Source organism: Alnus glutinosa, chromosome 9 (genome assembly GCF_958979055.1).
Source record: "Alnus glutinosa chromosome 9, dhAlnGlut1.1, whole genome shotgun sequence".
Taxonomy (NCBI): Eukaryota; Viridiplantae; Streptophyta; class Magnoliopsida; order Fagales; family Betulaceae; genus Alnus; species Alnus glutinosa.
In genome coordinates this window covers 29045041-29067983 of record NC_084894.1, presented here as the reverse complement: position 1 = coordinate 29067983, position 22943 = coordinate 29045041, and the positions used below count along the sequence as shown (strand labels likewise).

At 41.0% G+C, this 22943-nt stretch overlaps 1 protein-coding gene across 2 annotated transcripts; it reads right to left on the bottom strand.

Moving 5' to 3' along the window:
* Positions 1 to 21: 21 nt before the first annotated feature.
* Positions 22 to 21827, bottom strand: LOC133877394 (bifunctional bis(5'-adenosyl)-triphosphatase/adenylylsulfatase FHIT). Of its 2 annotated transcripts, none has more exons than XM_062315675.1 (5): positions 21655 to 21827; positions 21437 to 21547; positions 5821 to 5967; positions 457 to 555; positions 22 to 356 (listed from the first exon to the last, which is right to left on the bottom strand). In XM_062315675.1, exons 1-5 carry the CDS (start codon positions 21784 to 21786, stop codon positions 336 to 338), a joined length of 510 nt encoding a protein of 169 aa, XP_062171659.1. In that variant the 5' UTR covers positions 21787 to 21827; the 3' UTR covers positions 22 to 335. The 2 variants fall into 2 exon arrangements, with proteins under 2 accessions (XP_062171659.1, XP_062171658.1); XM_062315674.1 differs by having other exon boundaries at positions 22 to 360; positions 21655 to 21822.
* Positions 21828 to 22943: the final 1116 nt, after the last annotated feature.

The window sequence follows — 22943 nt, the reverse complement described above, 5'->3', positions numbered from 1 at the left end:
ATCCATCATAAAAAAATCAGATAGAAAATTAAAAATGTATATGCTGTAAAAGCTTTGGTCTTAAAATTCAAATAAGGTCCAATGGAAGTTGCCACAATACTGATGCATAATTTTTTTTGTTTTTGGATAAGTAATAGTAAACATCAAAGTTTATCTGGCAAACATTACAATTAGTTGTCAAACCAGATTGGAGATAACCTGGAAAAATTCAAACACACATTGCACTGCGAGTCGAGACTGAAATATTTACAAGAGCTTTCTTAATTCATCTGCCTCTTGTGACATCTCCTCAGGGCTTCTGTCCCTTCTTTCCTTATCTAAGTCAAGCTTTTGCTTCAAGTCTTTCTCCTTTTCATCTATCTAAACCATGGATAATAAGCAGCGAAAGGTAAGCATTCAAGTCAAGTTTAAAGCATTCGAATCAAGAGTAAGCACTGAAGCAAGTTTCCATCTTACAGCATCATATATCTCATCATTCCTCTCGAAGTCACCGCCTTTCCGCGGCAGGATATGTATGTGAACATGGGGTACTGTCTGTCCAGCCTGGGGCCCATCCTAAGTTTAAACAAAGATCGTGCACTTAATTTCAAAAGACAAATAATACATCATTACGTCAGTAGCGGTGATTGCAGGTAGGGAAACATCAAACATGAAGCACTTAGTTTAAACAAAGTTTTATGCTGTCCCCATCAAACACAATATAAAGCAGGGGATATCTGCTGTCATAGATACAGATTGTAACATAAATTACTGAACAATTGGAAACTGAAAAAGGTTTGAACATCTAAGGCCATGCCATCATACGAAGTTGTACCCTAGCTAGAGACAGATTTTGGAGAAGCAATCAACAGCACCAAGATGGTTTGAGCATTATGTACATTCTCGAGTGGTAAACAAGATCTAGTATATGCTTATAAGAAGTCAAGTAATCACATGGTCAACCAATGCTTCTAGTCCAGGATTTCCAGTGGAATGAGGAAAAAAAAAAAAAGAGGGAGAAAATACAGGTAGCCCCCAAACTTACACCCCTGTAGTACTTAAACCTACAAACTTTAAAAAGTGATACTCGACCCCCTCCCACTACCATTTTGTTACGGTTTTTTTTTTTTTTACATAAAGTAATGCATTCCATTAATAAGTTGAGAGGAGCGCAATCCTAGTACATAGGATATATACAAAAGATAACTCCTACTAATTGTGGAAAAAAAAAAAGAAGAAGAAAATCCACAAATTCAGAAAAATTAAAAAATTTAGAGAAATTTTACGCCTCTGTCCAAATATAAAACGTTTTGACCAAGATGTTCTTGAGCTCTTCCACCGCCGTCTCACGATCTTCAAAACATCTTACATTCTGCTCTCTCCATATGTTCCACATTAAGCACAAAGGGAACATCCTCCAACAGCTAAACTGACAGACTTCCTGATTGGCCTTACCAACAATCTAAGGCATAACTCAAATCGTATTCCATAATTCTCTTGCCACTTCACAATGGAAAAGAAGATATATAGATTCTCCGCTCCTTTTACACATGCAACACCATTCCACCACTATTACTTTTCTTTTCCTAAGATTACTCAAAGTCGAATCTTTTCAAGAGCTGCCCTCCACACAAAGAAACTCACTCTCAATGGAACATAGGCTCTCCAAATTCTCTTCCAAGGAAAAGGTGAACCCACCGAACTAGATAATACCTGATAAAACGACTTTACTTCAAACTTTCCCTTCTACCCACCAAATATGATCCTCACCACCTTGTCTCAATCTACAAGAAGACAACAAATCATAAAATGCAATCACCAAATTGACCTCTCAATCCTGTACAGATTTAATAAAATATTAGTTTTACTGAAGATTACCATCAGAAACCTGCATATTAACCGCAACGCATGCCTACTTACACAACAAACAATACTAAACAACTCCTGAAAAGATTCTTTCAATGTCTGATCCCCACACCATAGGTCATGCCAGAACCTAATCTTAGTTCCATCTCCTACTTCATATCTAACCAAACTTGAAAAAACTCTCAAGCCCCTCCTAATGTGTTTCCACACTCCAACTCCAAAAGGTCCCTCTATCTACTTAGAACACCAACCTCCGCTCATTCTATCATATCTTGTTTCCACGACCAATGTCCACAAAGCCTACCTCTCTGTTGCATAACGCCATAACCACTTACCTAGCAATGCTTGATTAAACTGAATTAAGTTTCTTACACCCAATCCACCAATTAGCTTCGAAGAACATATCTTTGACCAATTAACTAAATGGAACTTAAAGTCCTCGCTAATACCTCCTCATAGAAAGTCTCGTTGAAGTTTCTCAAGCCTATTAGCCACACCAATAGGAATAGGAAACAACGACAAATAGTATGTGGGCAAATTGGACAAAGTACTTTTGATCAAGGTCAACCTACCACCATTCAACAAATGGAGCTTCTTCCAACCAAACAACCGTCTTTCCATTTTTTCTACAATGCCGCTCCATATTGAAATAGACTTGGGGTCCGTTTGGGTTTGCGATTTCAAAAAGTGCGATTTAAAATAACGATTTTAAAATGTGCGATTTGAAAAAAGTGATTTTTAAAAACGCAGTTAAACGTTTGACAAAATCACAGTTTAGCCTTTAAAATCGCGAATTTACCTTTTAAAATTCTGCGTTTTCAAAAAAAATCATCTTATTTGCGATTTGAAAAAGCAGATTTTCTGCGTTTTCAAATCGCAATTTTTAAAAACGCAATTCCCAAACGATCTATGTTCTGCGATTTGGTTTAAAATCGCACTTATTGTCTACGAAATCGCAATCCCAAACGCACCCTTATATGGTGCACCCAAAGGAAGAACCAAGTATTTTATCGGTAACAAAGCCACCCTACACCCCATAATACTTGCCAAACTTTCTACATCTTCCACCTTACCAACTAGAATTATCTTTGATTTTGATAAATTAATCTTCAACCCCGATACCGCTTAGAAGCATGAAAATAGACATTGCAAATTACAAAGATGTTCACAATTAGCTTTGCAAAAGATCAACGTGGCATCTGCAAACAAAAGATGAGACAACCAATGTTGCATTATCTCTTGACCCCACCGAAAAAGAGATAAAAGACCCATGTTCACTGTAGCTGATATCATCATACTTGGAGCCTCCATAACAACTACAAAAGGAAAAGAAGATAACGGATTCCCCCTATCTTAACCCACGAAAACTACTAAGAAACCAGAGGGAGCTCCATTTATTATAACGGAAAATAAAATCGCACCATAAATAAACAATATGCAATCCACGCCCACCATTTCTCTCCAAAACCACTTCTCTTCAACAAATACAACAAGAACTCCCAATTCACACAATCATATGCTTTCTCCAGATCCAATTTGCATAACAAGCCAGGAACCCCTAATCTAAGGACCTCCCAACAAATCTAGAAAAAATTCCGAAGAAAACCCATCAGAACCCAAAGCCTTATCACCATTTAGTGTTTTGACCACCTCAAAAACCTCACTCTCCTCAAACTCTCTTTCCAACCAAGAGCCCTCCTCATCACCAATGAAATGGAAAGAAAGACCATCTAGCTTTGGCCTACAACTATATTGTTCTGAATATAGATGCGTATAAAATTGCACAATGTGCTCCCTTATTTCTGTAAGATCTAAAGATAAAGAGCCATTCACAATTAATGAATCCACAGTGTTATTTCTTCTATTTGAATTCGACAACCAACGAAAAAACTGTATTTTTATCTCCCTCTCTCAACCAGAGAGCCCTACATTTCTTCCTCAAACCCACTTCTTCATAAAGAAGCAATCTCTCCAACTCCCTATCAAGGTCCTCCATTTTCACCTATTCCTCTTCAATTAATATTCTCCCTTTTGCAGTGACATCAAGCACTCGAATACCATCCATTAAATCCTTCTTCCACTTCCCTACATTGCCAAAGATATCGTCATTCCATTTCTTCAAATGAGCTTTTAAAGCTTTCAACTTACTTGCCAAAACAAAACAAAACTAGGGGAACCTTGAAACTGATAAGACTTTCACCATACTTTTACTTGATCCACGAAGCCCTCAAACTTTAGCCACATATTTTCAAACTTGAAATACCTAGTTCTCCTACTCGAAACCCCACAATTCAGCATCAACGTAAAATGATCAAACAAGAGTCGAGGAAGTCTCCTCTGAACTACATCCAGAAAATGTTCTTCCCAATCAGGATAAAGTATAAATCTATCAATTCTTTACCAACACTGATCATCATGATTATTAGACCAAGTGAATTTGCTGTCCGCAAGAGGCCTGTCCATGAGCTCCTGTTCAAATATGAAATCTGGAAACTCCCTCATAGCTGGGGATAAACGGGTATCTTCTTATCTCTCACTCGGATAATGAATGGCATTAAAATCTCCCCTTATGCACCATGGAATCTCCCACCAGCACAAAACTCCAACCAATTCCGTTACGATTAACACCCTCCGTCAACATTTTCCATCAAATTGGACATAAATTGAGTCACGTGACCTGCACTTGACTTTTTTCAACAAAAACTCCCCAAAATACCCCTTTTGCTGAATTTGCTTTGCTGAAATTGCCCCTAAAAACTTTTAGAAAAATAAAACAACTGAAAAACAAAAATTGCAGGGTCACCCTAGAAAACGAAACAAGGGGTGGTGCTATGGGGGTGGTTCGGCCACCCTCGAAAATGGAAAGGGGGTGGCCGACTACTCCCACAACCCGAACTACTCCGAAAATGGAAAGGGTGGTTCGGCCACCCTTCATATTTTTTCCGTTATTTTTTTTTTTTAATAATGTTTAAGGGCATTTTGGGAAGTTTAAGTCAAAATAATTCACGTTATCCATCCAATTTGATAGAAATTGTTGACGGAGGGTGTTGACGATAACAGAGTGGTAGTTTGAGGGGGTGGAGCATCACTTATAAAGTTTGGAGGGGCTTCAGTGAATTTTCCCCAAAAAAAAAATCTAGAGGTCAAATGATTCTATTTAGGCTTGGAGGAAAACATAATGGTGAGCACAAGGATACAAGTTTCATAATTTTTGATAATGGTGGGCAGAATGTACTGTTAAGGCCCTTCATTTCCGTGGAAGAATATATGGTGTGCTAAGGCTCCGACAAGGGTGGCATTCTTTGTATGGTCTGCAACTTTAGAAAAAATACTGACCAATGACAATCTGCGAAAGAGGAATATTGTGGTTATTGAGTGGTGTTGTATGTGTAAAAAGAAGGGGGAGGCTATTGATCATCTGTTACTTCACTGCGACACCGCCCGTGAGCTTTGGAGCTTTATGTTTTCTTTATTTGGAGTTGAGTGGGTCATGCCACAATCGGTGTTAGATTTGTTGACTACTTGGGGTGCATCTTTTGGGCATGGCCTAGCTAAAAAAGCTTGGCGGTTAGTTCCTCACTGTGTTTTGTGGAGCATTTGGCGGGAGCAGAATGCGAGGCTTTTTGAAGATGTACAGACTGTAATGGTAGTGTTAAGGAAGCGTGTGCTTAACACGCTATTTCTTTGGTTAGCGTCCAGTCTTTGCCATCTAGGTGTTTTTACTTTTGTAGACTTTCTAAATTTATTACATGTTCCTCCCTTTTAGGGGCGCTCTTGTATACTTCCCGTGTATTAGGGTTGCGTCCCTCTGCGCTTTATTGATGAATTTGAAATTACTTATCAAAAAAAAGAATGTACTGTTAAACTGACACATTGTGTCGCAAAAATCCAACACCAACAAAAGAGAGGAAAGAGAAAGAATAGCTGATATTCAAATACAAATACGTGCACCAATTCTACTAGCAATTGTCTTACTTGGATAGTAAATGTGAGAGACGATGCTTTGTGGTAGTGCTCAAGCTGACTACCAACTTTCTGTGCTGTGAGCCACAAATCACTAATCTCATCAGCAGTGAGATCGACAAAGCGCTTAACTTCACGCCTTGGGCAGACAAGCACATGTACATAATGTTAAGTCAACCTTTGAATATTGGACTGCAATAAGATTATAAATCCACAAGAAAGTAGATTAAAATTCCAAATATATTGACATACAAGAATCTTGACCTTAATTCTGGAGGCATATCAGCATGAGCATGTACAAGGTCAACATGCATAATAGTTGGTGATGCTGTTCTACCAGCACTGTAAGGATGCAGATGCACGTAAATGCATGGACGGATCCAGCCGCCCACCCCGACCCCCTCCAAAGAAATTTGTTAAAAAATATATATTAGGGATTTTTTTTACTTTATTAATAATGCCCCCCACCCCCCCCCCCCCCCCCCCCAAAAAAAAAAAAAAAAAAAGTTAATGCAGTCCGGTCCCCCCCCCAAAATGAAATCTCTAGTTCCCACGTGTGCCTGTGATAAATCATATGCAGTGTACAGGTAGGGAGTGCCCAAGGATTCTGGTCAATATCCTATAGCAACAGATGTACATTGAACTATATGCTCCACTACTAGTACTTGTGCTTGCTCATATATGGAAGACGATCAACTTCTATTTTGAGCAGCTGAGTGCACATGCTAGAGAATGGAAAAATTCTAGACCTGAAAATATCAAGATAAAGAGTGGCGGGGCGGTGTTTTCTTCTAAAATCCTGTTGTTCATATTGATCGGTGTGCATGCAATGGCAGTCACATTAAATGTTTCAGAAAAAATTCTGAAGACAACTCCTTATGTATATAAATTTTCATATGCAAACTTACAAAGAAGTTCCTATCAATCAATTTGCTGAAACCATTGTGCAGGAGAACAATGGTTTGCATATCCCATCCTTAAATGCATTTATTGCGGAATGGCACATGATAACAAATTGCTTCAAATCCAGCATGGATGTGCCTTATTTTCCAAACAAAATAAATGCACTACAAGTAATTTACCTAATCTAAATCCATTCATGAACATTTAACAATGCTTGAATCAATCCCAACATAAAATTCTAATGTTGCGAAAGAAAGGATATGACCTGCAAAGGAAAAGAGAAACAAATCACAATGGGAAGACAGTGAGTATTTGAACAAGGAAACATAAGAACAGTGCAAAAAGCAATTAACCAAAAGTAATCCATGTTATATCAATAAGATATCAGGAGAGAAGAGCATTATATATTTTCAAAATAAGCAATGGATAAAATGGGGCAAAAACCACTTGGACAAGTTATAAGCAAATAAAGCATCGTTCATTAATAACAATCAAATTGACAAGGAGGGACAAAAGAGATATTAAGAAGAAAAAACACACTAGGGTTGGGTGTATCAGATGAAATCAGATAAGAATCTTACTGAAGATTGACTGCACTGTGGAGGAATGATCTCACACATCACTGTATGACGCACCTCTTATTGATATATCCATTCGCTTGACTCAAAGTAACGGCCTTGTGTTGTGTTTTGCTTGGAGTTTAGTGGGTGTTTCCAACTTCTTTATCTCATAGTAATTTCCAAGGTAGTAGTATTTAGGTTTAGAGGTGGCAACTGAATGGTATTCGGCACTACTTATCAGAAAGTAAAAGAATTAAGAGAAAAAGTGCTTGCCAAAAAACAAACATCCAAAAATGGACTTAAGAAAAACCCAGTTTTTTGGAATAGTGGCAGAAAGAAAAGTTTGAGAAGAGCTTAAGAAGATTATTTTCACTGCTCTTTCCCTAGTGGTGGCGCGTGGAGGCGCGTCACGCTAGGGCTTTGAGGGATGGATAGACGATTTTTGGTGGAGGTAAAAGCGTTTGTCTTCTCGGTTATTGAAGGGGCGTCAGTGCTAAGGGTGGAAGAAAAGCGGAAATTTTATTCCGGTGCGGTACTCCTTAGCAACCAGTGCATCGAATGGCTGGTTTCGACTATGGAGGTGCTGATGGGTGGTCATGGTCTGTCTGATTTTGTCAAATCGTTCAGGGAGGGGGCGAAGGTGACGATAGTTCGTATTGGAGGTAACACTAATGGCCGGTTTGTGGAGGCAACGGTCTATGGGGTGGGCGTTCAGAGAGGGTTTCTTCGTATTCCTGAGGGGCGGGGTGGATGGGGTTGGCTCAAGTTTATTAGTGAGCTGCATAAGGCTTTAGAATTTTTTGGTTCTTCGGTACGGTGCGGGTTCGGTGTTTCCTCACCGGATGAGAAGTTAAGGGGGAAGAAGGTGGGGGTTTGTTTGGGAAAGGCAGCGGGACCACTGTCTTTCGCGGAGGCGGTTCGCTCGACGCCAACCATCCCTGCTTTTGGTGGCCGGAATCTGGTCTCGCAGGAGGAGGTGGCCTGGTGCAAGGAGGAGCAGTTCCTGATAAAGGAGCGGTCTTGCGAGATTGTCCGGCAGGCGGTGGACTGTTCCGCCTGGGAGAAAAGCCTTTTGAATCCGGTGGGTAAAGACCACTGTGGCGATGGCTCCAATGTTCAAAAAGGCAGAGAGAGTGTAGTACAAGGGACTGCGACGTCTTAGTCTGCATAAAGATCCTCGAACAGGTTGGAGTTTGGCTGGATTGGGTGAGTGGGTCTAACGTGGGCTGGAGCATGATTTCTTCTGTTGGGCTGAAACTGGGCCGATGCAGGATCTCTTCGGCTGTGCTTAGAAGGCCACACTGCAGGGATGGTTCTAGGAAGTTGGGCTTTAAGCCCAATCCCAAGAAGGCTAAGAGGTTTTTCCCGGATTAGGTTTGTGGTCTCGACGAAGCGAGGTTAGACTCTGGAATGTCGGGTTTGGGCTCTTCGGCGCCGGAAGCCTTGGACAGGTTGACTTCTACTCTTCCGGTGTTCAAGTCAGGCTCGTTGTGGATGGGGGGTTCTTCTCCGGTGGAGAATCCGGCTTTCTCCGCTCAACCTGGTTTGGCCCGGCAAGATGGGTCTAGGTCGGAGGTGAAGACGACGACTGGCATGGGTGGAGGGCTGTCGGATACTGGCGAGTTCTCCAGCGCAAGTCCTAGCTTGTGCACGGCGGTGGTTGAAGATCCTTTTGCCTCAGTGTGTGCGGCAAAGCCCAACCTGCAAGCGGAAGTGTCTGTTTGTGACTCAACCCTGTGTCTGCTTGGGGGGCTGGATTCGGACTCTAAAGGATTTGAGTTTCCCTCTTTGGGGGCGGATGCGTTGGGAGAGAGGTTTCGTTTGTCTCTTCCGGTGATGGCGGGCAATGGGGCTCCCATTTACCCGTCCGAAACAAAATCAGTCATGAGGTATCAACGAAAATTGAAGGCAAAAGCGAGTAAGTTGGATATGTCCCTGATTGATGAGGCAGTGACAGCTTTGAGTTCGCCGATGACGAAGTGTTTGGGTACTTCTTCTCAGGCTATGGACGGGTCTGTGGCTCAGAAGTCAGAACCTGCCGATGCCAAGTGGGGGAGTGGGGCTACGGCGCGGGTTCCTTCTCCCGAGAGTTCCCTCCCCCTTGAGCGGCTGCAAATCGATGACCATTGACAAGGGTGAGACTCCCAACTCAAATGGATTGATCCAATCTCAGGAGTGGCCGGTAGGGTTTAGCCCATCTGGGGAGATTGTTTTGTGGGATCAGGGAGAGGAAGGAGACTTTCCTCACCCATTGGGCGTTATTCCTCCCGGCTTACATTTGGAGTGGGAGTCGGATGGTGCTGAGGATGAAGATTCGGCCCTAGCTTTGTTGGATGCCATTGAGGAAGATTTTCATCGGGGTAGTATGGGGAAGCGGTATAAGATCAAAGGAAGGAGAGAACTGCAGAATCTGAAGAGCTCCATAAACTACGACGGTGCGAGTGTGCCTTCTAGGAGTAGAAGAGGAAAGGCTCAGGTTCTGTAGTTTGTGGGTTGTTTGTGGGCTACGGGTGTTGTGTTTTAGGGTGGGTTTCTTGTGTGTTCCTTGAAGGTTGGGTTGGGGTTCTGTGTTCTTGTAGGTTTAGGTTCTCGTGGGTTTGTTTGGTGGGCTTCTTTCTTTCTTTTTTTGGGCTGTTTTTTTTCGATTTCCAGCTTTGCGTTTTCTCTTGTGTACTGCCGATGTACTAAGGGGCGCCTGACACTTTTAATAAAGTCAGTTTATTACTTATCAAAAAAAAAAAAAAAGGTTTAGACCCTTAAGGAAGACGTGCTTTGGAAGCCAGAGTACTAACACAAACAAACAAGCACATCGACTCTTTATCTCTTTTTCCACTCTAATTGGGACGAGTTAATCGATCGAAGCGGATAAAAAGGGAAAGAGTGTTAAAGTGTCATCTAAAGTGGACAGCAAGAGGGAGTTACAAAAGCCATCTCATGCAGAGACAAAGCATCTACTGAAGTTCAAAAACAGAGAATTGCAGATAACTCAACCTCTATCTGCTCTGGGACTTAGATCAGATACGAGAATGCTGCATTTGAATTGTTTATCCATTTGTTACTTCAGAATGTAGTTAGTCATTTGAATTTCTTTTACTTATCAGTATGTACAGCCTGTGTATGACTATCAGGTTCATCTTTGAGTGTTGTATATCACAATTGTAACAAAAAATTTGTATCAGTTGAATATAAATACAATAGCCACAGCTCTGTTTTCGATATCAACCAAAACAGTTTTCTCAAAACTTTCATGGTATCAGAGCCTTCCTAAAAGCCAACACTTTCCTATTCTCTACCATGGCAGTGTCAACTACTCCTTCTTCCTCACAAACTGTCACGTCCACCATTGAAGCTACCTGTATTCAATCTATCTTACCAAATTTTGCTCAGCTTGTGTCCATCAAACTTGATGGCAAAAATTACCTTGCCTAATTCTGTGAAGTCATGAGTTGTTGGGGATTGTAGATGGTTCTGAACCATGTCCTCCCAAGTACCAAACTGACAAAAATTCCTCTACCAGGAACTTCAATTCTGCCTGTGGTTTGGCAGAAGAAATACCAACATTTATTAAGTTGGATTATTTGCTCCCTTTTGCCCTCACTGGTTTCATCCATGTATAGGCTTTAAACTTCTAGACAGGCATGGACTACACTGTCCACACGGTATGCCTCTTAGTCTCGCTCATGAGTCTCTCACCCGAAGGGACAATTGCAAAGTTTGCAACAAGGCAGCAAAACATGCACCAAGTATCTCAATCAGGCAAACTTTGGGCAGAACAGCTTTCAGCAGTTGGACGACCTGTTGAAGAGGATGATCTCATCTCCTTCGTGATCAGCAGTCTTAGTCCATCCTATAGGCTATAACTCGTTTGTAATAGCATTTTCTTTTGCTGTTAGAAACCAAGAAATGATGTTTGCTGATTTTCAAGCTGAATTGCTCAGTGATGAAATTCTTCTTGAAAGTCAGCAACATCAAATTGCTCTACCAGAAGCTGGTTCCTTCGCCGTTTATACCAACTGACCTGCACCTTCAAATTTTTCACCTAGTCCTGCCAGAAAGCCTTGCTTCAACCAGAATTTTAAAGGCAACACTCGTAGTACACCTACAGCACCGAAATAGAACCCCTCACCAACTACTTCCTTCAAGCAGTCATCCAACAGCTCAAATGGAACTCCTTGAGGAGCTTGTTCCCCATGTCAAATTTGTGGGAAAAATAATCACAAAACTCTTGATTGTTATCATAGGATGGATTACTCCTATCAAGGACATCATCCACCTACACAACTTGCTGCTATGGTGGCTCAAATAAATGCAGAATTTGAGAATCAAGAATCAGTCTGGGAGAGGAAGCAGTTAAAGTAGGGATCATACTGCTAGTGAATGATTGTTCCATTGCTTTACCGGCAGATGCATGAGTTGGGACATAATAGCTAGGACCGTCATGAAACAAGAATCAGTGTTCACTATCTATGGAGTGGAGTAACCATCCTTAATCTCCTCTTCCCTATTTCCCCCCCTTTTTGCCTTTTTTTCCTTTCTCTCCAGCAGGAGAATCCATTTATTTTCTTGTATTGTTTATTATGATTGAGCATTTCAACACTGTGGCCATGAAGGGAAATTTCTCGACGACAGTTTGCCAATAGTGGTACCAATGCTCACATCACCTCTAATGCTGAGAATATCACAGCACCGAAGCTGTTTGCAAGTGATGACACGATTGGAGTGGAGTGACTATCCTTAATCTCCTCTTCCCTATTTCCCCCCCTTTTTGCCTTTTTTTTCCTTTCTCTCCAGCAGGAGAATCCATTTATTTTCTTGTATTGTTTATTATGATTGAGCATTTCAACACTGTGGCCATGAAGGGAAGTTTCTCGATGACAGTTTGCCGATAGCGGTGCCAATGCTCACATCACCTCTAATGCTGAGAATATCACAGCCCCGAAGCTGTTTGCAAGTGATGACACCATTAGAGTAGGTAGTGGTTCAGGTCTGTCCATTCAAAACACTGGGTCCTCTATTCTATATTCTAAAAAAAAAACATATTTCTTCTTAAAAATATTCTCCATTGTCCAGATGCTTCAGCAAATCTTATTTCCATTAACAAAAATTCTGCATTGATAATGATTGTTTCTTTGAACTAACCAGCAATGACTTTACTACGAAGGACAATCAAACGGGAGCGTGCTCCTACAGGGACCAAGTGAAAATGTCTTGTATCCTTTCCATCTTCATTATACTTTAAAAAAACATTTGGCTTCTTTGGTTGGGGTCAAGACTACCAGTTCCATTTGGCATCTTCGCCTTGGTCGTCCTTCAGATTTTATTTTCCAACTCCAATGAGCCTACAACAATTATCTCGTGTTGGCTCTATCAATAAAAGTCATGTATGCATGTCTTGTCAGTTGGGAAAGTCTAAGCAATTACCATTTTCCAATTCAACCAGGATCTCCACTTCGCCATTAGAATTAATTCACTCGTATGTGTGGACAGATATGTAACGACCCAGGGAAAAACTAAAGACACATCTGCGCTATCACCCCAAAATGACTAGTTAATTTGAAGCTTCCCTAGAATCACTTATAAAACCCAATTTCACCTAGTAAATAAGCGATGTGGAACTTAGCACTCATAAGTGAAAGAAATCTAAATCTAAAAGAAATAAAATGCGGAATAATAAAATAAAAGAGACAAGAGATTTACGTTGTTCGGTCTATGACCTACATCCACAAGATAAAGCCCAAAGGGCTACATTATGCTTTTATTGAATGAGTTGAATACAATGAGTGCTCCCTTATTTATAGAGACTAGAATAGAAATGAGTATTCTATCTTAGCAATGTGGGACAAGAGGATGAAGCTTTTATATAAGCCAATGGCCAAAGCTTCTCCTCACTTAGGCAATGTGGGACAACCAACATATTATCTCTAACATTCCCCCTCAAACTCAAGGTGGAAACTTGTGAAATCTTGAGTTTGCTTCTTGATGACGTCAGATTTGGAAGCATCGGCAGCTCTTGAACAGCAGCAACTTTTGGGCCGGAACGGGCCAACTATGACCTTACATGGAAGCCAACTAAGGGCTGAAATGACATAGGTTTAAAACAATACCACAAATGCCAAATTACAAATAATAGGCCAACTATGGGCTGAAATAGGCCTCGGTTTGAAACAATACCGCAAAGGCCAAATACAAATAATGGGCCAACAAAGGGCCAACAGAGTGAAAGGAGAAGAAAGATGGGGCCAACTATGGGCCAAAAAGAAGTGAGCCAACAATGGGCTAAATAAGGCATGGGTTTTAAAGAGTACCTCAAATGCCAAAAGAAAAGAGAGATGGGGCCAACTATGAGCCAAAAGAGAATGAGTCAACTATGGGTAAGAATAATATGAGCAATTTGGCCTCTTTTGATTTTGATTTTTTTTTTTTTTTTTTTTTGAAATCCACTGGATGGGTGAAGATCTGGTGCATGCAGGAGCACCTTAAACCTGTGAGCCCTCACGGCTGTGATTCGGTGTGGTGCAATTCAGGTGGAACCTCGGGCTGGGTTCCGGAGATCCGGCTGTATAGTAGCTGTCACAAGGAGACTTCTATCATAGACTTGTCACAAGGAGATCCGGCTGTATAGTAGCTGTTGCTCAAATACTGGAAGAGAGGAGAAGATGCAGGAAACATGGAGCGTGAATCAAGGGAGACAAGGCAAAACAAAGAAAGAGATTAGACGAAATAAGAGTGAGTGAGAAAGAGAGGAAGACTTCAAGCATTTTTTGTGCTTCTGACTTTGAGGAGATACTGACCAAAAATAAAACAAAGAAAAAGAGGAGATCAAAAGAATGAAGAAAAGATAGAAAAGAAGAGGGGCACTGAGCTGCCGACAGGAAAATAAAGGAGAGGAAGACGTGTTGGGCACGGGAGGGAGGGAGAACTGAAAAATTTTGGAGAGGGAGACTGGCATTGAGGGCTGGAAGGCATGGAAAGGTGGCAGAAATGAGACCAAGAAAAAAAAGAGGACGGTAATGGCTGCAGATGAGATAATGAAGAAAGAAGGTAACAAAGGAGGAAAGAAGAAATAAGTATTAGAAAACAAGAGGGAATGGCCTTCCTCTTTTTTTTTTTTTTTTTTTTTTTACTGTAACCGAGAAAGAGAAAGAGAAGAGATCTGGCAGCTTAGAAAAACAAGGAAAAGAGTGAAGACACAGAAGAGAGAGAAGAAAAGACAAGAGACTGGCTTCTGTAATTTTTTAATGAGAGAAAATATAAGAGGACAGCAAGAGAGAGAGAGAATCAGAACAGAGAATAAAAAAAAATGAAATTAGACAGAGAGGGAGAGAGTCTCAGATGGGGGGCCGAGAACAAAGAGAAAGGGCTTGTTGGCTGTTGAAAGCCGATACGCAGAGACGAGAGACTGAGAAAAGAAGAGACTTTGAGGAAGAGCTGGGTTTTTTTGATTTTTTTTGATTTTTTTTTAAATGGAGATTGAAAAGAAGAGAGGCTGAGAAAGAGGGATTACGTGTAAAGAAGAGAAGGAGACGTGAAGACTGAAAAGCAGACAACAGACATGACGCAGAGGAGAAGATAGTCGAGACGGTTGCTGCAGTGACTTGCATCTAGAGAAAAACTGAGTGAAATGGCGTTGGCCATATTACAGAACCAGATTGATTTTCAGAGATTTTTTGTTCTGAGCGGAAGGGAACACTTGAGGGCATATTTGGGACGAACGGAGGAAGATCTGTCTGATGGAGGGACTTTCGATGTGGTTGGAGGACTGTGGTGGTGCGTGGCTAAACGGACAGAATTTTTTTTTTTTGTTGTTGTTGGGTTCCTCTGATTGAACAGCAACATAAAAGACATTAGTAGCATGGGTTGGAGGAAAGTTTATCTCCAACTCATGCACACCACTATTTGACAAAACAAAAGAAAGAACAGAAGAAAAACAGAGAATGAAAATAAAAGAAATAGAGGGCATTGATCGATGAATGATATGGTGAACCATAAGAAAGAGAGAGTAAGAAGCCATGACTCAAAGAGACATGGGCAATACAGTACTAAAAAAATCCAAAAAAGAAATAAATAAAAGAAATTACAGAAAAATAAAAGAAAATGAGGGTTTCATGATTGTAAAACAATCTGAACCAAAACAAAAGAAAAATAAAAATAAAAGAACTAAAGAAAAGTAAATAAATTACAAAAAAAAAAAAAAATATAAAGGAAGAAAAAGACTTAACCCAGAATCTAATAATTGGCGTTAGCCTATTAGCTCTGATACCATGAAAGAAATCTAAATCTAAAAGAAATAAAATGCGGAATAATAAAATAAAAGAGACAAGAGATTTACGTTGTTCGGTCTATGACCTACATCCACAAGATAAAGCCCAAAGGGCTACATTATGCTTTTATTGAATGAGTTGAATACAATGAGTGCTCCCTTATTTATAGAGACTAGAATAGAAATGAGTATTCTATCTTAGCAATGTGGGACAAGAGGATGAAGCTTTTATATAAGCCAATGGCCAAAGCTTCTCCTCACTTAGGCAATGTGGGACAACCAACATATTATCTCTAACAATAAGTATATCTTATAAACCACACATACTTTATGTGGGCTACTCATCTTCCAAATATGGGACCGGAGTGTTATAGGACATCTCTTATACCCTCTCTAAGTGGTTGTCGTTTCTATGTAATCTTTATTGACAATTTTTTTTTTTTTTTTTGATAAGTAATGTCAATTATATTAAAAAGCGCAAAGGGGCGCAACCCTTATACACGGGAAGTATACAAGAGAGCTCCTAAAAGGGTCGGACAGGAAATACATTTAGAAACTCTACAAAAGTAAAGACACTCAAACTATGATGTAGCGCTATCCAAGAATATAAAGTAGTTAGCCACCCCTTCCGTAGCTCCACCATAGTCGTCTCTACATCTTCAAATAGACGAGCATTCCGCTCCCTCCATAGTCGTCTCTACATCTTATTGACAATTATAGTCAATTTGCTTTGTTGTGTCCTCTCATTCGCAAGTTTAAAGTTTTTCAATGTCTTGTGAAAGTTAAATTACTATAGGAGAAACAATTTTCCAGTATTGCTTGAATGATTTTACTTATGTAGACTTCTTAAATTTATTCTCTTCTCGTCCCATTTAAGAGCTTTCTTGTATAGTTCCTGTGTATAAGGGTTGCGCCCATCTGCGCTTTTATTGAATTGAATTACAATTACTTATCAAAAAAATTAAAAAATAAAAAAGAATTTCCCAATATGATTAAGCAACTTCAGACTGATAATGGGGTGAGTATGTCCCCAATCATTTTAAAGCCTATATGAGTCAAAATGGCATTTTTCACAAATTAACTTGTCCACATACCTCTCAGTAAAAAGGGGTTGCTGAGAGGAAACACAGATATATAATGGTAATGGCGTTAACATTGCTATCACAACCAGGTCTTCCTTCCAAATTCTGGGTTGACTGGACCAAGCACGACAATTGGACAACGTGGATCTCTCCCCGATCATTGGAATATCTATAAGACCATGTTCAAAAATAAAATCAGAAAACTCCACCATTGCCTGTGATGACCTTGCTTCCCCCCCCCCCCCCCCCCCCTCTTTCGCATGGAGACCGAGCTATGTTAAAATCCCCCCCTCGCATACACCAAGGCATCTCCTATATATTCATCAAACCAGCCAACTCATCCCAAAGCCTTCTTCTTTCACCATCATCATTAGGCCCATAAACACTCTCAAACGCCCAATCAAAATTCGTCGTCACACTTTGGAACGCACATGCTACCACATACCTCCCCACACACTCCTCAATCTTCTCGACCACTCTCCTGTCTCACATTAACAAGATACCTCCTAATGCCCCTCTCGAACCCAAATACACCCAATCCACATGAATACACTCCCAAACATTACGAACCTCCTCCCTAATAATTACCTCCACTTTAGTCTCTTGCAAGCACACAATATCAGCCTTCCATTCTCTCAACAACCTCCTAATCTTCGTTTTTTTCTCGAGCTCATTCATGCCTCGCACATTCCAAGAAATTATCTTGGGCTTCATAATTAATATTTACCATCCCTCCCCTTTCTAGCCAACCTAGACGACTGACCTCATTTCCCAGTGTAATTTACCGAACATTCCAATCTCTTCACTTCACGTTGTCCTTGATTCCCAAATTTTGCACTCAAATTAGTATCATGCCCCACTCCATTGGAATAATGATGTGATTCAATATCACTGAACAAAGCCAGCAATTTATCTTCAAAACCCACACAAGACAGACCTACAACATGACAAAGGCTGAAAGGCCTTTAACCCTCTCTACCACCCACTCTGTAGACACAGAGTTATCCCCTAATTGCTCCCCCAAAACTGCCAATGAATGGATATCCAGCATCTCGCTTCCCCCATTAGTGTCTTATGTACATATCACCACTGCTAAAGAATCATACCCCTCAACCACACCCTGTAAATCATCTTCACAATCCACATAACCCCTTGAATCTTGATCAAACTCCACAAATTTCAAAACAATACCAGTATTTTTATACCCTTCTAACCCCTTGCGTACATACAGTGAATCCATCTCTCCCAAACCAAATAATCCCACCCCGACATCTGCCTCCCTCGGACTCTCACTCCCCTGATCACCCTCATCCCTGTCATCACCTACACCAACACTCAAATCAAAAACCAACTAATACTCACCATCAAATCCGGCCTCACCTCCACTGGGAAACTGTTTCTCCATATTCTCTGTTTCCGCCACTCCATGCCTGCGCATATAGACTCCTGAAACCCAGGCAATGCAAGCTCCTCACTGGTCTTCCTCATGCCCACAGAGACACCATCTGTTCCCTCCGGCTCAAACCCGCTCTTGCCCAATGGCATCTCCTGTCGCATAGCAATAACACCCAGTGATCCAGAGCCTATATCGGTGGTCTCTGGATCTGTATCAGCCTCCGTCGTCGTCATCTCCACCCTCTAGATATGCTCTGCTGTCTAGCCCGGCACCCCGCCCCTCACTCTAGACTGGACCGGCTGCTTTAACTGAATCCAACGACTGTAGACTGTTATCGCTGGACTCCCATTGTTTAGTGGTGGGCTTCAATGATTTCTTTTCCTTTAGCCTTCTGCAAGCCTAAGGCCTACTCCTTCAGATGACCCAATCCCTTATTCACTCCCTCTCCCAACAAAGCCACTTCATTGTTTGCTGGACCTTGTCTTGGGCCTGCAGTAAACATAGCCTCATCCCTCAATAGGCAAAAAATCGATTAGACCCAGCCACCTCGCAACTTCATCTCTAATTGATATCAGCATCTGCTTTAAATTTTCCAGCTGTAATTTTCCTTCCACAAAACCATTTGGCGTGATTTTCACACCAACATTAACCAGGCGATCTCTTTTCACCAATAACGTCTCCTTTTTTGCTCTTGCCAAAATTGACAATGTTTGCTCTCTAGATATTCCTAAATTGCCCAGCTCGACTCTCCTTTTTCCAGATCATGACCCTGCCCTATCAGCATTGCCACAAATGTTCGGCCTAAATGGTTCGCCGGCTTCATCACCATCGTCAAGGCAGTTTGTAGCTTCCCATCTCCAGTAGAATCACAAATGTCCGACAACCACCATTGCCATATTCTGACAACTCCAAAAATCTTCCATGAGTATTACCTCGTCCTTGCAAAATATGCACTATAGAACCCACCTGGAAGGTTCTGCAAAACTCTCGCATCTCTCCACCCTGCCTCAATTCCTCCATCGATCTCCTAAACCATCCTACACTCAACTTATTCGAGAACGCTGCCCTGAAGAGACCTTTACTCCTCTCTACTAATCTTATGACATCCCCTACACAAAACTTAAATCGAAGCTCACAAGATTTAGCTTCTACGTAGAAAAATCCCACATAACCCATCAGAATTCGGATAATAGACCTACATTACACTCTTCACGCGCCACCCCTATCCTCACGCACTACTCATGAGAGAGAGTTTTGAAGTTGACTTTTTCAAAAAAAATATAGAGTGGTTTGCCAAACATGGCATAATAAGGAACAAGTGTTCCAAGTGTTCTAAGTCAAGTCCATTCTAATATCTCTTAAAGAGTTAGAATCCCAGTAAGAGTTATAGTCTTATTAGTAAGCCAGTTAGTCATAGTCATTGATAAGGAGATTAGTTAGACGTAGTTGGTGATAAAGAGATTAGTTAGACTTCTATTTGTATTTATATTCTCCTATTGTAATCGATGTCTTATTGTTCTCCTATATTAAAGGAAGAACTATCAATGAAGTGGTATGTTGAATATTATTAAGTATAGTACAGTTCTCTGTATTTGGGAGTTCATGTCTCACTCGAAATAACCAATTATCTTTTCATGTGTTTTGTACTAGTTGGTTCGCATCAATTGGTATCAGAGCCAGGTTTCCTCTTATTAACAAGAAATTTGTTAACCATAGAGGCCCGGTTTCCCTCAAAAGAAATTAGAGAAACCAAAAAAAATCATACAAGCACCATAGGCAAGTCCAAGAACAAAACTTGGGCACACCGAGATTTCTCACTAGAATCTCGTCCAGCAACACTTTCAGTCACAGCAGGAAGGCAACAAGAGGTGATGGAAGAACGTATGGGCCAGATGGAACAGACACCCAACAGGCCACGACAGATCGAATGACATAAATCTACGAACTTATGTGTAACCAACAGAGGGCACCACATTACATGGGAGAAAATTCACAAGGAAAAGACCAAGAGACAGAAGGAGAGAACTCAACGAATGGGGAAAGGCAGCAGCTAATCAAACACCCACATGTCAAATTCGATTTCCCACAATTTAATGGTGAAGAAGACCCAACTATTTGGATCTATCAAGCGGAACAGTTTTTCAGATTTCAGGGGACCCCTGAAGATGAGAAGACAACTCTAGCCTCTTTTCACCTAGAAGGATAAGCTCATATGTGGTTCCAAATCCTGCTACGTGAAGGGCGAGACTCGAGAGGTTAGGTGGGCAGAATTCATGGAAGAGTTGTTTACCCGCCTCAAGCCCAACCAATTTTATGATCCCTTTGGGGAACTAACCAGGCTGTAGCAAGATGGAAGTGTGAGAGAATATCAAGCCCGTTTTGAGTCCTTACTCTCCAATATTGGGAATTTACCCCAAAATCAATAGGTTAGTTATTTTATCAGTGGCTTGGAGGAGGTGATCAAATCTGATGTTATGGCGGGAAAACCTCTCACTCTAAAGTCTGCTAGTAGTCTAGCTCGACTATATGAAGCCCGGAATAGGGCCATTAGGAAGAGTAACCCATCGGAGGTCAAACCACTGGACAACCTGCAACTAGTATGCGCCATTTGGAAGAGTAACCCATCAGAGGTCAAACCATTGGACAACCTGCAACTAGTATGCGCCATTTGGAAGAGTAACCCATCGGAGGTCAAACCACTGGACAACCTGTAACTAGTAGGCCAATCAATACTCCCCATCAAGAGATTGACACCAACAGAATTAAAGGAAAGACTAGAGAAAGGCTTGTGCTTCAAATGTAATGACAAATATGGACCAAGACATCAGTGTAAACGGTTGTTTATGATTGAAGCTCACTTAAGAGAAGACGAAGATGGAGATGTGGTATAGGATGATGGGTATCCGCAAGAAATTTCCTTGAGGCCAAGGAAAAGTTAAGGGGGGAAGAATGATACGTTCATGACCCATGGAGTCTTGGAGTCCAATAAGGAAGTGTTCTAAGTCAAGTCCATTCTAATATCTCTTAAAGAGTTAGAATCCTAGTAAGAGTTATAGTCTTATTAGCAAGCCAGTTAGTCATAGTTGTTGATAAGGATATTAGTTAGACTTGGTGATAAGGATTTAGTTAGACTTCTATTTGTATTTCTATTCTTCTATTGTAATCGACGTCTTATTGTTCTCCTATATAAAAGGAAGAACTATCAATGAAGTGGTATGTTGAATATTATTAAGTATAGTACATTTCTCTGTATTTGGGAGTTCATGGCTCAGTCGAAACAACCAATTATCTTTTCCTGTGTCTTGTACTAGTTGGTTGGCATCACAAAACAGTTTTCTCAAACCTTTCAAAGAAGATTTAGAGAATAGAGAGGAAATGGACATTCTTTTTTCTACATAAAAATCAAAGAAGAGGTGGGAAGGCATATACCAGGGACGACAGGACGTAGATTAACCATAGCAAACGAAAGCTGGGTTGAGTAGAATACTTCATCGTGGCGTATCTTGTAAGGGCCGAACGTGTAGTGCTCCGAAGACATCTGAGTCCATTTCGCAGATTAATGCTATATAAATTGAATTGGACGTTGACGAAACAGCAAAACATTAAAGGAATAAAGCCGATTGCTTCGTTGATTATTCTACTTGCCTTGGTGGTGGTGGTGGTGGTGGTGATGGATGATGAGGATACTGGTCGGAGCCCTTTTGATATGCGTGTAATGAACCAGCCGGGTCTGGAAGCAAGAGAGGGCAACAGCGGCAGCAGCATGTGTTTTACCATATTATGCCTGGGTATTTAGAGGAATTACCTTTTCTCCCCTTCTTTCTTTCTTTTTAGGAAAAAAAAATTAAAATAAATAAATAAAGAGAGAGAGAAAGAAAGAAAGAAAGAAAGAAAGAAGCATAATCAACTAACCGCCAATATTAAAAGGGAAAATTGCACCGTTGGTCCCTGTGGTATTCCATAATTATTTTTTACTCCCTGTGGTTTAAAAAATTACTGGGAGATCCTTGTGGTAGACAATAATTACAAATCGATCCCTGGCGTCAAATTCTGTTAAATTTTTTAACAGATTCCGTCAAATGCCACGTCAGCGACACGTGTCATCATCTTATGGCGACACGTGTCCATCTTAATAAAAAAAAAATTATTAAAAAATAAATAAAAATACTTTTTTTTAAAAAAAAAAAAAAATCAAAAATCAAAAAAAAAAAAAGTGAACGGTTGGCCACCCATTTGGGGGTGGCCTGGCCGCCCCCAGCCACTGGGGGTGGCCGCGCGCCACCCCCAGAGGCCGCAAGGGGTGGCGCGCGGCCACCCCCAGTGGCCGGGGGTGGCGCGCGGCCACCCCCAAGCCACAGGGGGTGGCCCGATGGCCACCCCAGGCAACTGGGGGTGGCCGCGCGCCACCCCGGAGTTGTCTGGGGGTGGCGCGCGGCCACCCCCGGATCTTCCAGGGGGCCCCGAAGGCCACCCCCTGTGGCTTGGGGGTGGCTGGGGGCGGCCAGGCCACCCCCAAATGGGTGGCCAACCGTTCAGTTTTTTTTTTTTTTTTTTTGATTTTTTTTTTATAAGTATTTTTATTTATTTTTTAATAAATTTATATTTTTTTTATTAAGATGGACACGTGTCGTCATAAGATGGCGACACGTGTCGCTGACGTGGCATTTGACAGAATCTGTTAAAAAATTTAACAGAATTTGACGTCAGGGATCGATTTGTAATTATTGTCTACCACAAGGATCTCCCAGTAATTTTTTAAACCACAGGGAGTAAAAAATAATTATGGAATACCACAGGGACCAACGGTGCAATTTTCCCATATTAAAATAGTCCTATAAGTTTCAAAGTATACTAAACTGGCCCATCAATCTAATGATGTGCGACAAAAATGTTACTTTTTTCAATAATATTCTTATTCTCTTCAAATTAAAATA

Bases quoted from the DNA above. Each gene is read 5' to 3' on its own strand.
- LOC133877394 (XM_062315674.1), bottom strand. From the start codon at position 21,786: ATGGTAAAACACATGCTGCTGCCGCTGTTGCCCTCTCTTGCTTCCAGA. The intron at 21,548-21,654 runs GCAAGTAGAATA...AAATGGACTCAG, and splicing joins CCACCACCACCACCACCAAG to ATGTCTTCGGAGCACTACAC. The intron at 5,968-21,436 runs ATATGCCTTCCC...TAACATTATGTA, and splicing joins TACGTCCTGTCGTCCCTGGT to CATGTGCTTGTCTGCCCAAG.